Below are 22942 nucleotides of genomic sequence, written 5' to 3'. Positions count from 1 at the left end.
CATACCTTCAAAATACATTCTCCTCTGTTGCCCACAAAAAGTTATTGCCATTGTCTGTGGCACACATGCCTTTTGAATGTACTTCATGACACCAATTCTTCACACATACACACTTACCTTACTGCTTCTGAATTAGAATGCTATCTGAGTCAAAATCAGGTAGATCATCAGGCTAGGTACCAACATTTCACACCAATGTGAAGTATGACTATGCAATAACAACCCTGGCTTTCTGGTATAGTTAATTCGCTATCTGGGTGGTAGATTCAGGTCACATACACTCTGAGGAATATTTGTGGAATAAGCTTGCTAAGGTGGGTAGTTTTAAGGCAAATTTCACTTGCATGTGTAGTGGGTATTAAAATTTTACCTATCTTGAGCAGTCTCACTCATAAAAAGCCACACCAAACAGTGGTCTGCTCTCTTGTAATCTCAGTCTCAGCTAAGACTGGATGGACACTCCCACTTTAAGATGCAGAAGGGAAGACAATTAATTGGGCATACCACAAATATTTATTATGTTACATTTTAGCAAATAGTTTAAGTACCTTTGGTCCTGAGTAACTCTTAATCAATTTTCTAAATATAAAAACACTAACCATGGTTTACTTCATTTTCTTCTTCATCCATTGGATTCACATGTGTTCTAGGCCAATATTCTAGGAGTGCCTGGAGTAAAAGTCCTCCCAAGTTCACTGCAAAAAAGTTAAGAGAATTAGTTATAACCTAGAAATAGAAGAAATAAAAATATTCTGATGTTAAATTCTTAAACCAATACCCATGATATTTAAAATCGAGACTTAAGTATTTGTCAAACCTGTTAAAATTTTATCTTAAAATGTTTATAGCAGGCATGGTGGTGCACGCCTATAATCCCAGCAGCTCGGGAGGCTGAGACAGGAGGATCACGAGTTCAAAGCCAGCCTCAGCAATGGCGAGGTGCTTAGCAACTCAGTGAGACCTGTCTCTAAATAAAATACAAAATAGGGTTGGGGATGTGGCTCAGTGGCCGAGTGCCCCTGAGTTCAATCCCTGATACCAAAAAAAAAAAAAAAAAAAAAAAAAAAAAGTTTAAAGTAATAATGACATAGGACAAATACTTTACATGGTTATTCTAAGTAGCCACTCTTCAAAAACAAATGAAAATAAGAATCACATTCTTTAAAGGGCTAATTCCATATGAAGCTGCTAAAACTGTATCTACACACATTAAGCATCTATGTCTATATTTCTACCTCTGTTTCTACATACCATATTAGTGACATAACTGATAAAACATAAGGGACTCTGTACAAAGACAAATAGACAGCAAAAACAACACAGATGTACTTTCTCCTGTGGAAGGAGAAAGAGAAGGAAAGGCACTTAACTCACATTTTGGATCTGACCCATCAGGGCTGCTGAAACCAGCATCTTTTGCAGAAACCCAAGCAGCAAAACAGTCACTCTCATCCAAAGTAATAGTCAGCATCTGTCAAAAGAAAAAACTGATCATCCCATTCCACTTGAATATATTCTTCAAATAAGTCTCTAAACCTTTATTTATTTGTACTAGTTGACTAAAGTGCTAAGCCATAGATTCAAGAATCACAATGTGTTTGTGCTTCAACAACACTACAATTTAGTTTACTGAGATACCAAATGCAATTTGTAAGTATTAATATGAAAAATTCTTTTCTCACATTTAAAAATACAAAACCCTAAGAATAATTATGAGTTATTTAGAAATCTCCAACTGTCTCAAATTACACAAAGAGCCATAATTAACTTACCCCTGTTTTTAAGTCTACAGAGAACCAATTTGGCACATATACCATTTTAAATCTTTTCTTAATTTCATCTTCAAAATCCACTTTTCCCAGATCTTCAACTTTGCATGCCTATACATTAAAAAATGTTAAGTGATGAATTGATTTGATTCTTACATTACTACTCAAAAATTTACAATTTTTCACATTTATTTAAATGAAATAGACTCCAAAATATAATTTGAAAAGAATGCATCAGTTGTTTTTGAATCTCAAGGCAATTTCCTTTAAATAACTATCTGCTGCTATTAAAATTTTTAATTTAAAAACCCATAAAGTAGGGCTTGGGCTGTGGTTCAGTGGTAGAACACTGAGTTCGATCCTCAGCACCACATAAAAATAAATAAATATATATATATTTAAAAAAAAAACCCCACAAAATAAGCCAGGTGCAGTGGCGCACACCTGTCATCTCAATGGCTTAGGAGGTTGAGGCAGAAGGATCATGAGTTCAAAGCCAGCCACAGCAAAAAGCAAGGCACTAAGCGACTCAGTGAGACCCTGTTTCTAAGTAAAATACAAAATAGGACTGAGGATGTGAACTTGAGTGCCCCTGAGTTCAATCCCTGGCACAACCTCCTCTCCAAAAAAAGATCCTGAAAATATTCTTTTGTCATGGTGGGGGAGGTACTTTAATTTTTCTGACACTAATATAACATACCACCACTTATCTGGAAGCAATATCAAATGAAAGTAAAGAAAAGAAATCCAAAATAAGTTACTAAAAGTGCTTTAAAAGAACTTTGAAGTTACCTTCAGAAAACAGCTAACAGAGGCAGTAATTCTGAAGTTTCTCTTTCTTGACCATTACAGTCCTTCCCTATTCCTTCTCTAATTTCTTAAATAGGTATGCTCCCCAAAGCATCCCCTTAACTTCCTCTGTTGCCAAGAGGCATTTCCAGATATAGCTCACTTCAATTCTGAACCATGTTGGAATGTTCCCTTCATCTCTGCCACTCAGCAATAACTTGTTTTTCCCACTTCATCAATCATCTTCTCAGAGGGAGACTCTACTTACTCTCCGCATTCCACTGCTCCCCAGGGCCACACGGAGATCCTTACTTCACCATCGTCATGTAAAACACTACTATTTCTCTGATGCCTATGACATTTAGTTGTAGTCAACTGAAACTTTCCCTTGCTTCATCTAGCACCACCACGGCCAGTCTCATTCACTGGAGACTCGAGCCCTGGCTTGCTGTTCTCCAGGCCATCTCAAGTTCTTGCCTTCATCTTGGCAATATCAACATCTACATGGATAGTGCATATGACATGTTGGCCTCTCAATTCCCTGATCATATTGCCATTATAAATCCACAGTAGCCAACCTTAACTGGATCGTTATTACTACCTGGGATTTTTGTTCTGTTTCCAAAGTCAGTTCTCCATATAAGTTTATCAAATCTCTACTATCACCCTATCTCAGACCTTTCCACTTCCCCCACATCTCTAAGCCCAAATGCCTCTAACTTCTTCTCAAAAAAAGAAGAAGAATCTTGACAGAATTGCCTTTACTTTCTGGTACCATTCTTGTTGGTGCAAAGAAAACTGTGTCCATTCTGGGTGTGCTCTGATTTTCTTCACCTCTCGCTTCTTGGGACCTTATGTGTCTACTGGCTTCTCCCCATGAGTAGTGAAACATGCATTAATTGTTCCATCTTAAAAATTCCCAAACACCAAAAACCCTAAACAAACAAAACATTCCCTTGGCCCTCTTATTCCTAATCCTCTAGCTATTGCCTCTTCTTATATCCCCATTCCCTGCAAACTCAAAATTTCTTCGAAGATTATCTCTCCTCAGATTCCCCTTTCTTTATCTACCAATTATTACTGAACCCATTCCATCTGGCTTGGGCTTGCAGGACTTCCCCAAGACTACCCTTTTATTAGTTAAATTAACATGCATGTTAGTGTCCTTATCTTAAATGAACTCTCAGCTGGCTGATGCAACTTGTGGTTACAAGTTCCTTTCTGAAATATTCCATGTTCTCAAGCTGCTATTGGGTCTTCTTATCCCCTTTCATCACACATCTCTGTGCTTCCTTTTCCCAACATTCCTGACAAGAGTGATAACTGAATTATTCTCTTCTCAGTCTAGTCATAGCTCTTGGAAACTCCTGCATTTCCTATGACAGCAGTTGCAATCTACAAGCTGCTAACTGCTGAACTGCTAATCCAGCTCAGTTGTTTAACCTACACATTAGATCGTACAGCTGTCTGCCCACCAGACACTTCCACCCAGCTCTCATATACACTCAAATCCACCCTCTTTCTCAGCATGTCACTCTCTCTCCCCAATCCATTTTCCATCTTATATTCCCAATATCACTTCCACTCACTCAAACTGTTCAATCCGACTCATCCTGCTTCCCCCTTTCCTCCAAACTGCCTCATTCTTTGCATCCCCCTTATTTCCAACAAATACCACCTTTCACCTGTATTAGTGCAACAGTCTCCTAAAGTAGTATATGCAAGGCACCGTAATAAATAAAAAAATTCCTGAACATCCCCTTGACATCATCAAGAAATAGGTAACCTCCACAATTTAGGAATGGAGACCTAGGTTTAGAGAAGTTCAGCATATTCTATAGATCGCTTGGCTAGTAGCTGGCAGAGTCAAGAGTAGAAGGCAGCTCTATTGTTCCTAAACACTCTTAACTTCCCTTCACTGTTTAATGTCAAGCTTACTATACCCAATCATTTGACATCAAAACTCCAAGGTGTAGTATCTGGACGTAGGAAACCATAAGGCACACAGAAATGCCACCATGGTGCATGCTAGCTCAGGTACCCATCTAAGTATAACTTTCTCCTACTCACATAGCAAGACCCTACTCAGGCATCAGCTAACAAGACCAAGAGTTGGTAATACACCCATAGGCAGAAAATGGATGGGTCCTCTCAAAGAGCAGCTTGTCTGATCAGATTCTCTTGGGTGTTTGGAAAACAATTAGGTGCTGGGCAGCATGAGGCAAAGTCCAGCCATAAGACAGAACTCAGGCCATGTGGACTAACAAAGAGAGGAATCAAGAAATTCAGCTGATGAGTTTCTTAGGGAAGCCTTGGATCCTCCTAATCACCATGGGACCCCTTTGAAATAAAGATACAGCTCTATCTTTCTGAAAAGCATCTCTCTACCATAGAGAAAACCAGATCAGACCTTTAGTGCCTGCCTCAATTAAACTTTCCAGTCAAGTAACTAAGGCCTCTTGTTCAGAAGGCATTTCACCCAGCAACTGTTTCATAATGGACTCCCACATAGCTGCCCCACAGGAAGGAAAAGCAATGGTCAGGCCAAAGATTCTATTCTATTCAGAGGCAAGTTACTTTTTCCCATAGAGAAACCTGCTTATCTTATTCTTTAGATTATGAAGTTAACTTGACTGAATCTCTCATTCATCCTTATTGACAAAGAGCTTAACCAAAACATTAGGTCTTTTCAATTCTTCCTTTACAATATACACAAAACCTGTCTCCCCTTAGATTCTAAAATCATATGCTTAAGACAACCATCTTCTGGCTGACAGTTTCCTATTACATACACAACTACTACTCTGAACTTGGTATTTTCTTGCTCTAAAATTATCTAGATTCTTTAGGGAGTACCAGAGAAAGGTCAACTCCAGGACCTGCAACTTAAGACTCTTTGGGAAATGACTTAAGTGTCACATTTTATCCTTATACCTCCACCACTCCCTTATAAACAAAACTGTTTATCTTGATTTAAATAAAGCATGTGCCTTCCCTAACCAATACCTCTGTCATTTCCTCCACTTCTTGAAATTCCCTACCTCCATAAGCCATCTTCAGGACATCTTTAAGCCCTTGTTCAAATGCTTTCCCCACCATGATGCTCTGCTGACTTATCCAGCTGTAACTGCCTTGTTCATAGGCTATTGTATAATCTGTTTATTCTTTAAGGTGTTCACATTTCATTTCTTTAGTCCCTCCTACCCTTTTCCATCATTTATGTCCCTCAAACATAATTGTTTACCCACTGTATTCACTCAATCCAGGAAATATCTGTTGAACAAATATACCAAGAACCCTAAGAAGGGACACTTGGCAGAATTTTCAAAGGAAATCAATTTCAATCTGTCTACCAATTCTTCAGTGCTGTTTAGAATGTGGGTGAACAGCTTAATGCACTTCAACTATCCCAAAGGATGAGGACAATGTGACCCAGGATTGCAACTGCCACCCACAATAATGGTTATAAATCTAAAGAAAGAGTCAAACTTACTTTGTGCACCCCAGTGGGTGTTAACCTGAGGTTATTTTGTATCCTTCTTCCTCCTTCTCTCCAAACATCTCTCCAAACATTTGGTAATATCTGGAGATAAGTTTGGCTGTCACAACTTGAATGGGGTAGAAATACTGGCATTTAGTGGGCAGAGGCTAGGGATACTGCTAAACCTTCTGCAGTTCACAGGACAGCTTTCTCTCACACCAAGGAACTGTCCAGCCAAACAAATCAACAGTGTAAACAATGAAAAACTTCACATGTGTTCATTTTTAGGTAAGACAGCATGAATACTAACACACTAATCAGAGAAAATGGTTCTTTTCAAATAATTTAGGTGCTTAAAAAGATAAATTATCACCTTATCTAATACAAACATATTAAGAATCCAATCCTAAATAATTTTATCTTAATTATCATGTATGTAAAAGGAAATATAAAGGGGGAACATGAAACAACAAGCTATATTTAATCCAAAAAAGATACTTACCTTCAATACATCCCAATATGCCACATTATTATTGGTATCTTTGGTTAATATATGTCTCTTATCATTAAGAATGTGGCACTGAATAATACTTGCACCCCCTAAAGGGGAAAAAAAACACAATTAGCGAGACAATCCTTTCATATTTAAATTCACACTATGGCACTAATTATTAATTGGCATATAATAGAAACATTAACCGTATGAGCTATCAAAAAGGAGAAGTCAAGTCTGAAGATTATATAATATACCCAAGGTACTTTAAGGTCAATCAATTACTTATGTTTCATTATTTGAATTTATAAACAAAGAAAAAAATTGTCTGATTTAATAATAGAATACAGATTAAAGAGCTCTTCACTTCACGGGGCTATTTACTACCAGTGTAGAATTTTGAGAGCCAACAGTTTTATTCACAAGTAAAGTTCAAATAATGAGAGGTCATCTCTGAATTGGTCCCCATCTCCTTCTCTCTTTCACTTCCTGCAGGGATACCCTACTCTAAAGGCAGAAGCTCAAACATCTAGAAACAAAAGAGAAATGTGTTGCCTAGGATTCTAATCCCAAGCTCTAACACATTAAACATATTTTGCTTTTTGCCACAACTAGATGAAGTATGTAGAATTTGAGGGCTACATGTCTTTTCTGACTTGTGCCAAAAGAAAACATTAAACCCTATACACTTTACAAAGAGGCTTCTGTTTTACCCGAGCTATTCTGCTGCTGGACCTAAAAATTAACTCAAGAATAGTGCTGCCATAAACATGGGCATTCAGGTTATCTCTCTGGTATACTGTAGATGTACACACACACACACACACACACACACATATACAATGGAATATCATTCAGTCATAAAGAATGAAATTCTATTATTTGCAGCAAAATTAATGGAACTGGAGGACGTTAGGGTAAATGAAGTAATTCAGACACAGGTACAAGTATTTCATGTTCTCTCTTACATATGGAAGTTAAAAAAAAAAAAAAAAAGGTGACCCCAAATATAAAATAGTGATTACTAGAGGCTGGGAAGGGGCAAATGATAGTGGATAAAGGGAAGCTGGATTTGATTAGTGCTTGCTGTATTCATGTATTACCACACTAAGCCCCATTAATATGTACTATTAATACATGTTAATAAATTCAAAACACCCATTTTTAGTCACTAAGTAGCATTTTTAAAAATAACTCAAAAATAAACCCATACATTAATAGTCTTTTGTGTTCATCAAAATTAAATTTATAGAAAGATCATTACCAGATGAGATCGGGTGCATTCAGGGTGGTATGGTTGTAATGTTTTGAACAACCAATTAAAAAAAAAAAAAAACAAAAAAAAACTTGAGATCCTCCTGCCTCAGCTTTCCAAGTAACTGAGATTACAAGCATGTGCCACTATGCCCCACATATGTCTTTTTTTATTATATCTATTCTAGGAGATATGAAATAATATTTCACTGTGGATTGGATTTGCATTTCCCTAATGATGTTGAGCATCTTTTCATGTGCTTATTGGCCATATGTTTCTTCTTTGGAGAAATGTCTGTATAAATTCTTGGCTCATTTAAAAAAAAAAAAAAAAAGAAAGATCATTACCTTTGTTCTTGTCAACTTTTAGTAACTATCATTAACTTCAATAAGAAGTATAATACCTTTCAGTTTCCTACTCACCTTTAATAACCTGGTCAGGCTGTGTACAAAGGGGAGTTATAGGATTTGTACAGTCGTTGTCATAATCTCCTGAGGCTCTAAAATTATGAATTCCCTTCAACGTCTAAAGGAACAAAATTTGTTGTTTAATCATTTTCTGTTTTACATGCTTTGCCAGTCTAAGAAAAATAAATCTAAAGAACAATCAAATTAGAAAACTTCAACAACTAGAACAGCTACCAAAAAATATTTAGTCACAGTACCATTATTAAAAAATAAATATTAAAGAGGGAATATCATCTTATCGGAGAAAAAACTAGGCATGAAAGCAGGAATACTCTTCCAGGTAAAATTATGTTGATTACAAATTGGTACAAGGAAAGTTAGACAAGATAAATAACAATTTTTATAAGTATTCTGAAAGGGAATTTGACCTGAATATAAACAGGAATAAACACAAACAACCTTTCCTTTGTAATCTCCAAATAGTCTGGTATGTAAGAAAACTTAAACCTTCTTTAAGATTTCAAAATAACAGTACTTTAGATGACTTCTATCCCTGTTATTCTATTTTTATACCTGTTCTTCATGCTAAGAAGAAAAAGGACATAAATGTGAAAGCACAATTTTATGCTTTCTCTTAAGATGTAGAAAGATAAGAATCTTGATGAGGATCTGCCTTGCTGGTACCTGGATGGCCTATTTTCCAATGAAGCTTTATGAGGCTGGAAGCTGGCTTTATCAGGCAACAGAGCCTGTTCTAAGCACATCAGACATTTATGCTGGCTCATGACAAGGGTATCATGGTTTTGATTAGACTACTAACTTTAGAATGACCCTCAGGATCACACCTACATTCATAAGGGCTTTCAGGTTTTTGCCGCTACTCAGAGACATACTAAAAGTCAGGTTCATACTAAGCACTTGCTACTGGTATCTAGAAGGTCCATGTTAATAAACCAGATATTTGCAAACCTTTGCTAGGAATTCAGTGGCTCACTTACCCATTTATTTACTGTAGACTTAGTTGTTGCAACCCAGATTGCAGGAGGGGGATCAGCTGATCTATCAAGCTCCATCTGAAAACAAGGCACAAAAATATTGCTTCAAGGAAAGTCGACTGTCATGAACTGCCAGGCTCAGCTAACACATTATTAAATATCAACTCATTTGTTCTAACAATTGGAAGTTCACTACATACGGGACATATTAAAAGCTCAGATGACCAGAATAAGGAGTCTCTTTGCTAAAGGAATTCATAGTCCTATAAAAGTGTAGTAGGATGAACTTCTCAGGAAAACAGTGGCTGAAAGAATTTTTTTTTTTAGGTTTATTTCTAAGTATTTTATTCTTTTGGCACAATTGTAAATGGATTTGTTTTCAGAATTTCCTTTTCAGATTGTTCACTGTTACTGTATAGATACTCAACTGATTTTTTTGCATTGATTTTTTTCCTGGGGGTGGTGGTGGGTAACAGGGATTGAACTCAGGGGCATTTGACTACTGAGCCACATCCCCAGCCCTACTTTGTATTTTTTATTGAGAGACAGGGTCTCACTGAGTTGCTTAGTGCCTTGCCATTGCTGAGGCTGACTTTGAACTTGTGATCCTCCTGTCTCAGGTCCCAAGCCACTGGGATTACAGGCATGCGCCACCATGCCCAGCTTATGCATTGATTTTATATCCTGTGACTTTGCTCCCTTATTAGTCCTAATGATTTTTTCTTTTTGTTTTGGTGATAGAATCTTTAGGGTTTTCAACATATTAGATGCTATCATCTGTGAAGAGAGATAATTTTACTTCTCCCTTTCTAATATAGATGCCTATCATCTCTTTTTTTTTCAATTTATTTATTTTGGTTATACATGACAGTATAATATATTCTGAAAAATCATATATATATAGAATATAATTTATTCTAATTAGGAATGAAAGTTTTAAGTGTGGTTAATTTGAGGGACCTAAATGGATATAGTCGAAAGAATGAAGATGTTTTATAATTTTGTTTTTGCTACTTTAGTTTTTACGTTCTTCCTTTTTTTTTTTTTTTTTTTTTGTGGTACTGGTACTGGGGATTGAACCCAGGGTCTTGTGCATACAAGGTAAGCACTCTACCGATTGAGCTTTATCCCCAGCCCTTATGCTCTTTCTTAATAACAAGGAAATATATTTCTTTTTTCTTTGAAAATATAATTAAAAAAAACATAGTAAGAACACAGCAAAAGTGAAGAGTACCCTCACTTAAGAATGGAACATCAGGAATAGATTACCATATATACTTCTGTATTTTTAAAATGCTGCACACATATAAATAACCTTATATGCATGTATGTATATTACATAAGTGCAATCACTTTACATTTATCCACTATTCTTCCAATACTAGAAAGTATAGGTCGGGAGCAGTGGAAACAGGGCTGGTAGCCAGGAATCCATCTTAGTTCAAAGTAATGCTCTTTAAAATATATGGTTATGTTTGTCCCAAATTCTTTTAGTCTCTTCTTCATGGTCAAGAGATTCTGGCAGAGTATTTCTCTTCCAGGCTTGTCTCTATCCATCAATCTGCTGCCTGTCCGCATGCTATGTATTATTACCAGTTCAGACTCAACTCTTTGCTTCTATAAAGGATTACTGGTCCATTACAGTTACCATCTACTTTGGGTCCCCTTTTGCTCATATCACAGATCCTGATTATCAGAACTGCTCTGTGGAGTACGAAGAAGCCTGCTCTCTCTTCTTCTTCAGGAATACTTTGTCTACCTCCTTACTCCTAAGACTGTGGACACATTTCCCAGACCTCCCCTATTTTATTGTCTGCTCACAGTAACCTTAACTGCTCACACTCCACCTAAGGACAGGTCAGACAGTCAGAACAGTCAGGAAGTAAGGGATAACCACACTAGAATTCACCAGTGGGAGGGCTGTGCATCACTGACAAACCTGAGAAGTCACAGGTAACTTACAAAACTGTTCCAGCACTAACATGCCACCCGCCCAGGTATCTATACAACACTCTTCCATCCAAACAGGTGCCTACTCTTCTTTGCCCTGTCAAGTTCTACCTATGATAAAAGATCTTTTGTTCAATCCCACAGTTGATTCATGTTTTAACACAGACTTTGGTATATTTGGCTGATAAGTTCAACAACCTTAATTGTAAAACTATAATATATGACATACCTTGAGTACTGGTGCTTTTTCTTCACAAATTAGCACTCGAATATCAGGGTTTCTTAAGTCAGTACAATAAATCTTCCTGTCCCTTCCTCCAGAATATACATGTGTGAAGGCATCATTGACCTGCAGAGCCCAAACACCTTCATCATGGACTCGGTATGTTGCTATACATCTCTGTTGGCCAAGAGACCAAAGACGAATTGTTCCATCAGAACTACCAGAGAGGCACTGCAAACAAATAAAAGAAAGGTGAGACATAACTAAGAAGCTCTTGCTTTCCTGTACCTTGTGTATGGTTTTCTACTGACTCTACATAGTCAAGTGCACATATTTAGTAACTTGCATTTCTCTCTGATAAAGGCTTCTGACAGGCATCTACTAGTCTGAAATGACCAAAGGCCAACAGTGCATGATCAAGGAAGGGATATTCTCAGCAAAACTGCCTTTGTTCTCTCTACCTGGCCATCTGTTGATTACCTGTAAATCCTACAGGTGAGTCCTGTTCTGAAGCTCTATTACTAAGGGAGGAAGATGGTTTTTGTTTGTTTGTTTTGAGATAAGGTTTTGCTAAGTTGCCCAGGCTGGACTTGAACTTGCCAAACCCCTGCCCCAGTCTCCTAAATAGCATGGGTTATAGGTGTACAACACCACATCCAGCAGGGAGATGGATTTTAAAAACAGCTGAAGATAAATGGCAGTGGTCTGAGCAGCATCAGTCTCCCTGGCAACTTGTTAAAAATGTAAATTCTTTATTTTGACATAATTATATAAAAGCATGCAATATAATTTGTTCTAATTCAGTCCTCAGTACATTCCTCTTCTCTCCCTTTCTCCCACCCTGTCTGTTCCCTTCCCTCTACCCTATTGATCTTTCTGCTATTTACTTATAGTTATTATTATTTTTTTTAAATTAGGGTCTTGTGGATGGTGATAATAGTGAGATTCGCTGTGAAATACTCATGTATGTACATAGGGAAGTTAGGTCAGATTCATCCCACTGTCTTTCCCTAACCCATACCTCCTCCCTTTCCTTCATTCCACTTTATCTACTTCACTAATATATAAAAAGAACAATAAAAAAGGGGTGCAGCTGGGATTGTGGCTCAGAGGTGGAGTGCTTACCTAGCATGTGTGAGGCACTGGGTTCAACCCTCAGCACCACATAAAAAATAAAGATATTGTGTCCACCTATAACTAAAAAATAAATATTTTTAAAAAAGAAGAAAAAAGATTGAACAGATCTCTTAAGAGTTCTGTACAATCTTTTAAGTTCCTTCTCTAGCCTTGAGCTTTGAATGCAAAAAAAAAAAAAAAAGTAAATTCTTGAGTCCCATCCAGACCTAATGAGGAACAGTAGGGTTTAACAGACTATACAGGTAATTCCAATGTACCCTAAGCTTGACAAACACTGCATTAGGCCAGCATGCCTTTTGGAGTCCTGGAGCCACATCTTATTCCTTCTCTCATGGCTCCAGATTCTTAACATCCAGTAGAAGCAAGATCTAGTTCCAGGCTTATCACTCACTCTCTGTGACCTTGGACACTTTCCATATGAGCCAAGTGAATTAACATTAGTAATTCTAACAATTTCTGAAAGTTCAGAAGAGTCAACGACATAGAGGTTGGTAGCACACAAATTAGGGCCAAGCACACTGTGAGTCTAACAGAAACAGGCAGAATTAGCCACCCCACATTCACATTCAGCATGCTTAGTGTTCTGGACCAGTTACCGTGGAGACTTGCAAAGAGGATAAAAACTTCATTTCCTTGGGAAAAAGAATGGCCCTAAGGAGCAAGCAACTCCTGTTGCTGGAGTATGAAATTAAGTAAGAAAAGAGCTTCAAAGAAAAGATAATTAGGGCCTTCATGATTTAGAAGGTGCTTGAATAGATGAGGTTTTAGGGAATGTTAAAGATTTACTGGCCTGACTTGTAACTTTAGCACTCTGGGCAAGCTTAATTAAATGAATATACTAGGAGAATCCACAAATTGCTAAGGAGTATCAGAGTTCTCTCCTACTTTAACTACTTTACAAGGGAACTGAGAAACTAACCAACAAACTGTCAGGGGAAAGTTTACGAGCAGACCTTCAACCTGTGTGTGGGAGAACTGTGGCATTCTATGGGATGGGAGCCAAAGAGGGGCTCCCCATTCCAGGAGAAAGTGCTGCTCTGAGGCAGCAATGCAATCAGTAAAGCTTTGATCCCTCAGACCTTTGATCCTAGACTACACATCTACAGAAAGTAAAGTCTAACAACTCAGAGAGGCAAAGAAAGACAAACGAGATGGCTTAAAGTCCTGGTGCCTCAGCAATTTGAAACAGAAAAGTGATATGGTCCAAACCCTGAGTGTGCAGCTGGAAGCAGAAGAGAAAACACAAGAGTTCTATCAATCCTGGTAGAAAACACAAAATAATTTCTGATGGTCATAAGTATTCTAAGACAAAAAAGAGAAGGCTCCCTGAGAGCAACCACTTTTTCTTCTTTTTTATTGGGGGCAGGGTGGGGAGTACTGGAGATTGAACCCATGGATGCACAACCACTGAGATGCATCTCCAGCACTTTTCATTTTATTTTGAGATAGGGTCTCATTGGGTTGCCCTGGCAGGTCTTGAACTCGCAATCCTCCTACCTCAGCCTCCCAGAGCGAGCGACCAGGATTACAAAAAACAACTTTTAATCCAGAACCATGCTGTTTTAGTTACATGGCTCCGTGGTATATATTATAACTTAAAACTAGGTATCATGATGTCTCTAGCATTGTTTTATCCTTGGAATTGCTTTGGCCATTCTGGGTATTTTATTCTCTATATGATTTGTTTTCCTAATTTCTTTTTCAGCAGACTCACTACTGGTATACAGAAAAGCTACTGATTTTTGTATGCTAATTTTATGTCCTGCTACTTTGCTGAACTTATTAATTAATTTTAGGAGTCTCTGGTGAAGCTTTTCGGATCTTCTAGATATAAGACTGTCATCAACAGGCAGAGATAATATGACTTCTTCTTTTATTTGTATCCATTATCCTCGTACCTTGCCTAATTGCTCTGGCTAAAATTTCAAGTACTATGTTAAATAGGAGTGAGGAGACTGGACATCTTTGTCCAGTTCCTGAAGAGGAAATGCTTTTAGTTTTCCCCATTCACTTTGATGTTGAGTTTGTCATATACACCCTTTACAATGTAGAGGTAAGTTACTTCTATCCCTAGTTTCTTCACTGTTTTTATCATGAACAGGTACTGAATTCTGTCTTTTTTGTTCATCTATTGAGATAATCATGTGATATTTATCTTTGATTCTACTTATGTGATGTTACATTTATTGATTTGCTATATCGAACCATCTTTGCATCCCTGAAATAAAACCAACTTCATGATGTACAAGCTTCTTAATGTGTTGTTGAATAGCATTTGCTAACATTTTATTAAGGATTTCTGCATTTATATTCATCAAGAATATTGGTCTGGCTGAGCATGGTGGCACATGCTTGTAATCCCAGAAGCTTGGGAGGCTGAGACAAGAGGACTGTGAGTTCAAAGCCAGTCTCAGCAAAAGCAAGGCACTAAGCAACTGAATGAGACCGTGTCTCTAAATAAAATGCAAAATAGGGCTGGGGATGTGGCTCAATGTAGAGTGCCCAGGTTTATCCCCAGTTACCCATAACCCCCAAAAGAATATTGGTCTGTAGTTTTCTTTCCTTGATATGTCTTTATCTGATTTAGGTCTCAAGATGATACTGGCTTCATAGAATGCATTTGGAAGTGTTCCCCACTCCTTTCTATTTCATGGAATAATTTGAGGAGCAATGGCAATAGAACTTCTTTAAAAGTCTGGGAGAATTCAGCTTAGAGTCCATTACTGGTTGGAAAGCTTTCTATTACTGTTTCAGTGTCAATGCTTGTCACTTGTCTGTTTAGGTTTTCTATATCCTGTGGTTCTATTTTGGTAGGTCACTTTTGTCTAGAAATTTGTCCACTGTTGGATTTTCTAATTTATTGGAGTGTAAATTTTCAAAGTAGTCCCTAATGATGATCTGGATTTCAGTATATCTGGAAGTCATCTCTGATTTTATTAATTTGGGTCTTCTTTCTTTCTTTTGGTTTGCTTGGTTAAGTATTTATCAATCTTTATCTTTTCAAGAACCAACTTGTCAATATATTGATCCTTTGTATTATTTTTTTTTACTCTCTGTTTCATTAGTTTCATCTCTAATCTTTAATTCAGATTTCTAATTTGCAAAGTATGTAGCCAACAGAGCTAATGTTCCATTACTAATGTGTTTTTCTTTAAAATGTTAACTCTAAACATTGTTAGAAAATTAAATTTACAGACTACATAGTCAATTGATGAAATCTGCCAGAGTCAGACTATTGTGAGGTTTCCTACTTTATATAATGGTATAAAACATTCAATACCAAACCTTCCTTCTGCTTTATGCAGGTAACATTTTTTAGCTATTTTAGCTTGTATGCACCATAATTATATACACTTGTCGGCAGTAGATCTTTTCTAAAGAAATTCTTGTTTTGCCTTTATTAAAAGTGATTCCAAATAGAAGAGTTTTAAATGAAGATTATTATATGTGCAATAAAGAACTTTAAAAATTAGGCCACAATTTATGTGTGGATTTTGGTTCAAATCAACCTATGCAATAGTATAGAAAGCAGGGAAATTTCTAACAAGGTCATTAGTAAGGAGAAACTACATACCTGTGTGCCATCTCTGTTCAACAGCAATGCTTTTACATTGTCTGTGTGCCCTTTAAGCTTCATTAGTTTTGCACATGTTCTTGGATCCCATACCCTTAAAACCTGTGAATTTTAAGAGAATATTACACAAATTGAGTATATACATAATCAAATTTAAATAATTGATGACTTTTTAAATATGACCTTTACATTCTGAGAAGGAAATACTGCTTTAGCCAATAATTGCTAAGGCTCTTAACCTTAGGAAAGACTTTCTTATGTCAGAAATTACACAACCTCCCCACCCACTTTACCACGTACATAGTAGTCATACAGTTATATACTCATTTATTCAAATAACACCTTTCTTTTAGTATCCTCAAGGCAAAAACCACTAACCAAATATTTAATAATTACATAGATCAAAATATTTTGATTTGTTTTCTTATGTTCAAACATACTCTTTAAGCTCCCCTTACCTTCTCTGTGGACCCCGATACAATGATTGTTCCCAGTTGATTCATGGCAAGGCTATAAATGGAATCTTTGTTCCCACTTAAAGAAGAAGCTATTGAGGACAAATGGAATTAAATGTTAACAAAAAATCATCAGCTGTTTAGTTATTAGTCAGCAAAATTATAAGTCTGATTATTCAGTTTAGAGAATCTTATCTTTATGAGTACTTTAAGGAAAAGAAATCTACCAACAATGGAGATAATTCTAAACCATATAGTATTATTATCAAAGTTCATATCTTTCCCAGATTTGAATGTACATAAGTGCTCAATTAGCACTCAATAAATATTTAGCTCAATAAATATTGGCTAAATTGAATTGCACTATTATTTAAAAACCATCCACATAGATAATGCATTTTCAAAGATATACACGTGCCAGTATATGGAAAAAATGCCCAAACTCACTATTATTCAAGGAAATGCAAATCAAAACAAAATACCATTTTCATATACCAATTCAGACAAAAAACAAAGGTAGTGCTTAATGGCAAGAATCATGTTAAATGCCCTTTGATCCAGAACTCAATAATACCAAAGTGAAAACAGCTGCATATAAAATTATCTATACAGTATGATCATAATCCTTCAATAAATAAACATACTGAGAAGTGATCAGTAATGGAGTTAGTACATGTGAAGTGTTTAGAAAAATGCCTACTTGTAAGTATTCAATAAATGTTAACTAGTGTTAGTATTATTTCTATAATCTTAAAAAAACTTGTGATATCATCTCTATAGAGTTCTAAGCAAGACATATCAACAATAGCAGAAGCTGTATCCACTAAGCCTAGTCTCTGACCTAGTAACAATCTTCTTTCTATTGCTTTGTTCCCTCCTCTTTAGTGTCTCTTTGAGGAAGGCCTCACATACGGACAAAGCCCAATGACAGGACAGCCCCCAGCAGGGACTAGCTGCTCAATCACAGAAGGTATACAGATGAAAAAAATCAAGGGTAATAAGAGAAACATAGAGTTTATATATTTCCTGGTTGGTAAAACGATATTCAAGGAATTATATGTACCAATCTCCCAACTTGCCCTTCTTGGCACATACTAGGTTACATTAGAACAATTTTGGCTAAGTCACTGTGAGCACTCCACTGATTCATGACAAGTTGGACCTGTAATATGGAGTTCCGGATAGTCCAAGTCCATGTCTTGAACATAGTTCTTCCAGTCCAAGCTATGTTAAAAATGTGCTCCTACAAGTCCCCTCTGACATCTGCCCTAGAGGACTCTAGGAGGTTGGGTCAAGTGTGATGTTGAATTTCAAATCCAGATTTGCATAAGTCTAAGGTGACAGCCTGAGATCTATTATTTGATTAAATTGCGGCACTATTAAACTGTTGTGAATATCTCTGAATTACCTCTAAAACAATCCTATCCTCCCTGGGCTCTTTTGAAATAGGCTAGATTCTTTAGGGCTACTTGGTCTTCTCGACTGGCACTGGAAACATTTTTTTTTTTTTTCTGTTTCTTTCCCCCTGTACTTTCCATTTTGGCCATTAACTCAAAAGCTCTTAATATATGGTAATACTTTTAAATCAGAAAACTGACTATTTTGTCAGGAAATCACCATCTCCTTCAAAAATACCTGTGGGTCTAAGCCAGGCAATCCTGTGGGATACAAAGTAGTGATAAGACAGATTTTTCTACCCCGCAGGGACTTATACTTTAGCTAGGGAGCTAAGACATGCACATGTACAAAAAATAACCAGGTTACACCTGGAGAAGTTACCATGTTTAGATTGCAGTGAGGAACTATCTCCTTGTTGCTCAATCATACTCTTGGGGGCTAGAACGCTGTAGGTAGAAGCACTCTCAAAATATGAACCACTGTCTCGATGCAAACCTATCAAAGATGTTTTATAAACCATTCTTTATTTATGTCAACTCAGATCACTTTCAAAGAAATTTTTTTCAAACACCTTACTTGTGACAGTGTTATTTGAGGCAGTCAATGCTGTTAGAGTATTCACATCCCAAAGGAATATTTGTCTGTCCAACCCAGCTGATGCTACCAGTTCCTTATCCTTGGCATATGCTAATGCCTTTACATAATCCTGTAACAGAACAGACATACTATGATCTACTCTGTAGATCAATTAAAAAATGAGCCAAAGTGCTAAGATTTCAATATTACACTGAAGATACTGAGAACTGTTAGCTGTTTTACCTTATGCGTTCTTAATGTTGACATGCAAAATCCCTTATGTGCGTTCCATACTTTTACTGTCGTGTCAGAAGACGCAGATATTACTAGAAGAGCCAAAGAATTAGCAAAACCCTTAGTAGTATGATTTATAATAACTTTAAAACTTATCTTAAAACAAAGTAACATTATTTCAAACTAATGTTCACACTCATATACTCTTCAAAGATCTCTCTAGAACCTATTAGATATTGTTACATACACATCCAAATTTTTAATAGGGCAAACTTTCCTAATGTTCCAGGTGAACACCCAACTAATTCGACAGAGAAAAATTTCTCTCAGACTGCAAAACCAAGAAATGGATCCTACCAAAATAAAAACCAAAAGAAGTATCAAAAAGACTAAAAGGGAAAAAAAAAAACGTGTGTATTGTATGAATCTACTGCTATACAGCTCAGATGCAAGTAATACTAATGTATGGTGTTCAGAAGACAGGAGAGAGTTTACCTTGGGGCAAGACACAATGACTGAAAGGGTGACACAAACAGGCTTCCTGGCAATTTTCTGTTTCTTGAATTATATTAAGTTGTAATCTCAAGGTATGTATACTTTTTTGTATGTATTTTAGACTTTAATAAAATAGTTTATATAAAAATATATCAAATTGAATTAAAAACTTTTGAAAGCTCAATAATCCAAAGAAATACTTACATGTTTTCCCATTACAACAGAGTACAATGTCGTTTACCCAATCAGTATGGTGTTCCATAGATGCTATATATGGATCTTGCTGAATTAAAAGAAAAATTGTAAGAGTTTATATTAGAGAATGAAATAATTAAAAATTCTAGATCTGTTCAGATTTTTCAATTAATGTAACACTGCTCTAAGGTCTTCAAACTGACAACTGAATTCAGAATAAAATTTTACAAACAGGCGATGCTTTCAGAAACAGATGAAAACACTTTTGTTTTAGGACATTAACCAGTAACAAAAGGTACATTTCCAGCATAAATACTTAATTGTTATGCCTTATGATGGTGAAGGCCATGCTCTGGGCTAGGCACTGTGCGTGATGCAAAGTGTTGCAGGAAGGGGTTTGCTTCTGCAGGCTGGGGAAATCTTAACTCTGGTGGTGAAGGCTCACAGCAGTCAGCAGGGACAGAATGAGTGTGAGGAGCATGGTGAGGAGTCTGGTCTTCTGGCAACGGGAGACAAACACTTCTGCTTTCTGCTTTCTCCTCCTGCTGTTTTTATCTTTTGAGTTTTAAATGTTTTCTACAGTCCTTCACAGAAGAAAGACTGAGCAAGTTCATGTCACCATTCCAGTTCAGTAACTGGAGACTCTCTTGTTCCCCTCATCTGGTTTAATTACCAGGAGAGGACTTCTAAAGACCAGTATTTAGTTACATCCTATACCCAAAACAGGCAACTTTGAGACATTTCATGGGCAAAACCAAAACAAAACAACAACAACAAAAACCCCACTCTCTTCATATATGAAAAAATGTCATAAAAGGATGACTAGAAAAAGATGTTTGAGGGCAAGTCAAGAGGATTTCCAGATTATTCCACATTAGTTTTCCTTACTTTGTTTGAAATACTGTGAATTCCCAGAAAGGAGACATCTCAATTTAAATATAAGTGCATTTAAAAGCTAAACATAAATAGTTTTCTGACTTTTGACACAGGGTCACCACTGCTTCCACTGGCTAAAGAATTCAGAGCCTGCTGGACTGAAGTCCATTTAGAGAGACCTCATCTAGCAACTCTACTAAGTAGTAGATCTTTTTCAACACTGAATATCAGACTTGTAGAGCTTGCGAAAGATACAGACTTTTAAAAATACGAGGTCTAGAATCAGGGTTTTGAAGTAAGGCTGGGTTCTCATTCTCTGCCACTTACTAGCCATTTAACCATGGCTTTTTCTGACACTGTTTTCTCACCTATAAAGATGAATCCTAAGAGCTGACATGAGAGATTGCTGTGAGAATTAAAATCATGGTAGATATAAGTGCCAAGAGTGTCTGGCACATAGTTAAGAACTCAGGAAATGTTCCTTTTCCTTCCTTGATCTTCTTTTGTATGTCATTCACAATACGGATATTTAAATAAAATACCAAAAGAGTTCCATCCTGTTTGATGTGGGATTTATTTTTCCATATATTTAAATTCTGTTCCCTGTTTAAGAAAGCAGACTTTAAAACTCCTGAAGGAGTTTTAAACTATGCTGTCCTCATAGTTTCATACCAACCTTATATAATGTAATAGGGCGCTGCAGGTTTTGTGGGAACCCTGTTCACTTCAAATGAAGAAAATCAAATATTTGTTCAAAATTGCTTATAAATAATGTGAAAGCATACCTAATCCTTTCTTTTTAATTTTTTTAAAAAGTATGGTTGCAAGGAGACTTTTGGGGGTCATATTCTAAAGCAGAAAAACCGCTGAAAGTAATCACTCCCTATCAGTCAATATCACTGGTCCTTTGTGGTAAAGAGCTCTTAAAGAAAACCTGGTTTATGGAGTCCTTGCCTTAGCTAAAACACTTGTGAAATTCTTGTGGGGGTAATTTTTCTCAGAGGCTTACAGAATTCTGGTTTCAATGTCTTAATATAGAGTATACTAAAAAACTCAGTGCTTAGAGATTAAATCAGAAACTGAAAAAGGCATCACATAAGACAGGGAAAAGCAACCAAAATTTACAAATTTATAGATTTTTAAATGTAAACTTAATCTTTGCCTTACCTTGTGCTGATTGACACTCCATATTCTTATGATGGAGTCTCGCCCAGCTGTGAAAAGTCTATTTAGTGCTGGATCCAACTGTAGGGCATTGACTCCATTCCGATTGTACTTCTCTACTTCATCCCGAATAACATAGGAAACCTGATAAATACATCAACAGATGCTTTTTATGATGTTATAAGCCATGCAATAAAAAGATGTAGTCTACAAGTAGTCAATTAATAATAAAACTTTTTTTCAAGCCAATAAAATTTTTATTTTTATTTTACTCCAAAGATTAAAGGGCTAAAAAGAGAAGTTAACCTAGACCAAGATGATTAAGTTTGCCCTAAACTACTGCTTCCTAATTGGACTCTCCTTCTACTCCTTTGCCTTTAATTCATTTTCACAAAGCAGATAGGGTAATCTTTTGGAAATGTAAATTGGAATGCAACCCATCTCAGTTCAAAAACCATCCAGCTGCTTACTGCTGAACTCGTGATTTGATGTAAATCCTTACCATAGCCTCAAGAGCCTTGTTCGCCTTTCCTGCTCTCATTTTTGTTCTAGGTCCTTGTGCACACAAGGCCTCCAGACTACTGCACATGCTGGCCCCATTTGGAAGTTCTCCCTCCTACTTGTCAGGCTATCTCCTATTACAGTCTTCGGGTTTCTCTTTAAATGACATGCTTCCTCAAAAAAGCCTTTCATAATTTGACAAGCAGAATGCCATCTCAAGTTCTGAGTTCCTATAATAAACTCAACTTTTCCTTCAGGATACTTTTTTCTACTTCATTTTCCCTTGATGACCTCTATTTCTTGGGAAAACATGTGAGAATCAACCCAAAAGAATTATAACTAAGAAAAAGTCAATACACTGACTGGTAGTCCAAAGCAAAACTCTTCCAATGTAATAAGATAACTATTTCAAAATACAAAGGCAGGGGGAGGGAGAGACCTAATTATAAAAGCAACAAGATAAATACCTATAAATACATTTTTTAAAAAATATTTATTTTTTAGTCATAGTTGGACACAATACCTTTATTTCACTTATTTATTTTTTATGTGGTGCTGAGTATCGAACCCAGGGTCTCGCATGTGCGAGGCAAGCGCTCTACTGCTCAGCCACAACCCCAGCCCCCTAGAAATACATTTTACAAGAAAACACATAACTGATAGGAAATGGTACAAAAGAGAAAAATCAAATAGAGAAAACATGTAATACTACAGAACAGAAAGATTCAAAATTGGCAATTCATGCCTAAATTTGTAAATTTAACCCAACGTTGGTTAGAATAGTATTAAATTCTTTCTAGAAGTGCTCTAACACTGAGCCACAACACCAGTTCTTACTTTAAAGATCTTAAAAGGTATTATAAAGCTACTGGAATTACAATAGTGTACCATAATTGGAATATATAACAGGATAAATGAATAAAAAAATTTGGAATAATTTTCTATCATAAATTTTCTATTTTGATATAAACATAG

The 22942-nt window shown here is 36.5% G+C and overlaps 1 protein-coding gene across 4 annotated transcripts in view; it reads right to left on the bottom strand.

Annotated features, from left to right (window-relative positions):
* Wdr48 (WD repeat domain 48) overlaps positions 1-22942 on the bottom strand; it is a 44331-nt gene that overhangs the window by 9221 nt on the left and 12168 nt on the right. For 2 of the 4 annotated variants that reach the window (XM_071599896.1, XM_027932483.3), the window contains exons 2-14: positions 21470-21610; positions 19436-19514; positions 18746-18828; positions 18503-18632; positions 16532-16620; positions 16074-16175; positions 11369-11593; positions 9193-9267; positions 8210-8312; positions 6542-6639; positions 1773-1880; positions 1375-1471; positions 600-695 (exon numbers count right to left, since the gene is read on the bottom strand). In XM_071599896.1, the coding sequence (XP_071455997.1) occupies positions 600-695; positions 1375-1471; positions 1773-1880; positions 6542-6639; positions 8210-8312; positions 9193-9267; positions 11369-11593; positions 16074-16175; positions 16532-16620; positions 18503-18632; positions 18746-18828; positions 19436-19514; positions 21470-21610 (1426 nt within the window). Of the gene's footprint in view, positions 1-599; positions 696-1374; positions 1472-1772; positions 1881-6541; positions 6640-8209; positions 8313-9192; positions 9268-11368; positions 11594-16073; positions 16176-16531; positions 16621-18307; positions 18422-18502; positions 18633-18745; positions 18829-19435; positions 19515-21469; positions 21611-22942 lie in introns of those variants that run through there. The other 2 variants (XM_071599907.1, XM_071599901.1) reach the window with 2 other exon arrangements.

This window comes from Marmota flaviventris, chromosome 1, assembly GCF_047511675.1.
Source record: "Marmota flaviventris isolate mMarFla1 chromosome 1, mMarFla1.hap1, whole genome shotgun sequence".
Classification (NCBI taxonomy): domain Eukaryota; kingdom Metazoa; phylum Chordata; class Mammalia; order Rodentia; family Sciuridae; genus Marmota; species Marmota flaviventris.
The sequence above is the reverse complement of the archived record's forward strand: the minus strand, read 5'-3'. Positions and strand labels throughout refer to the sequence as shown.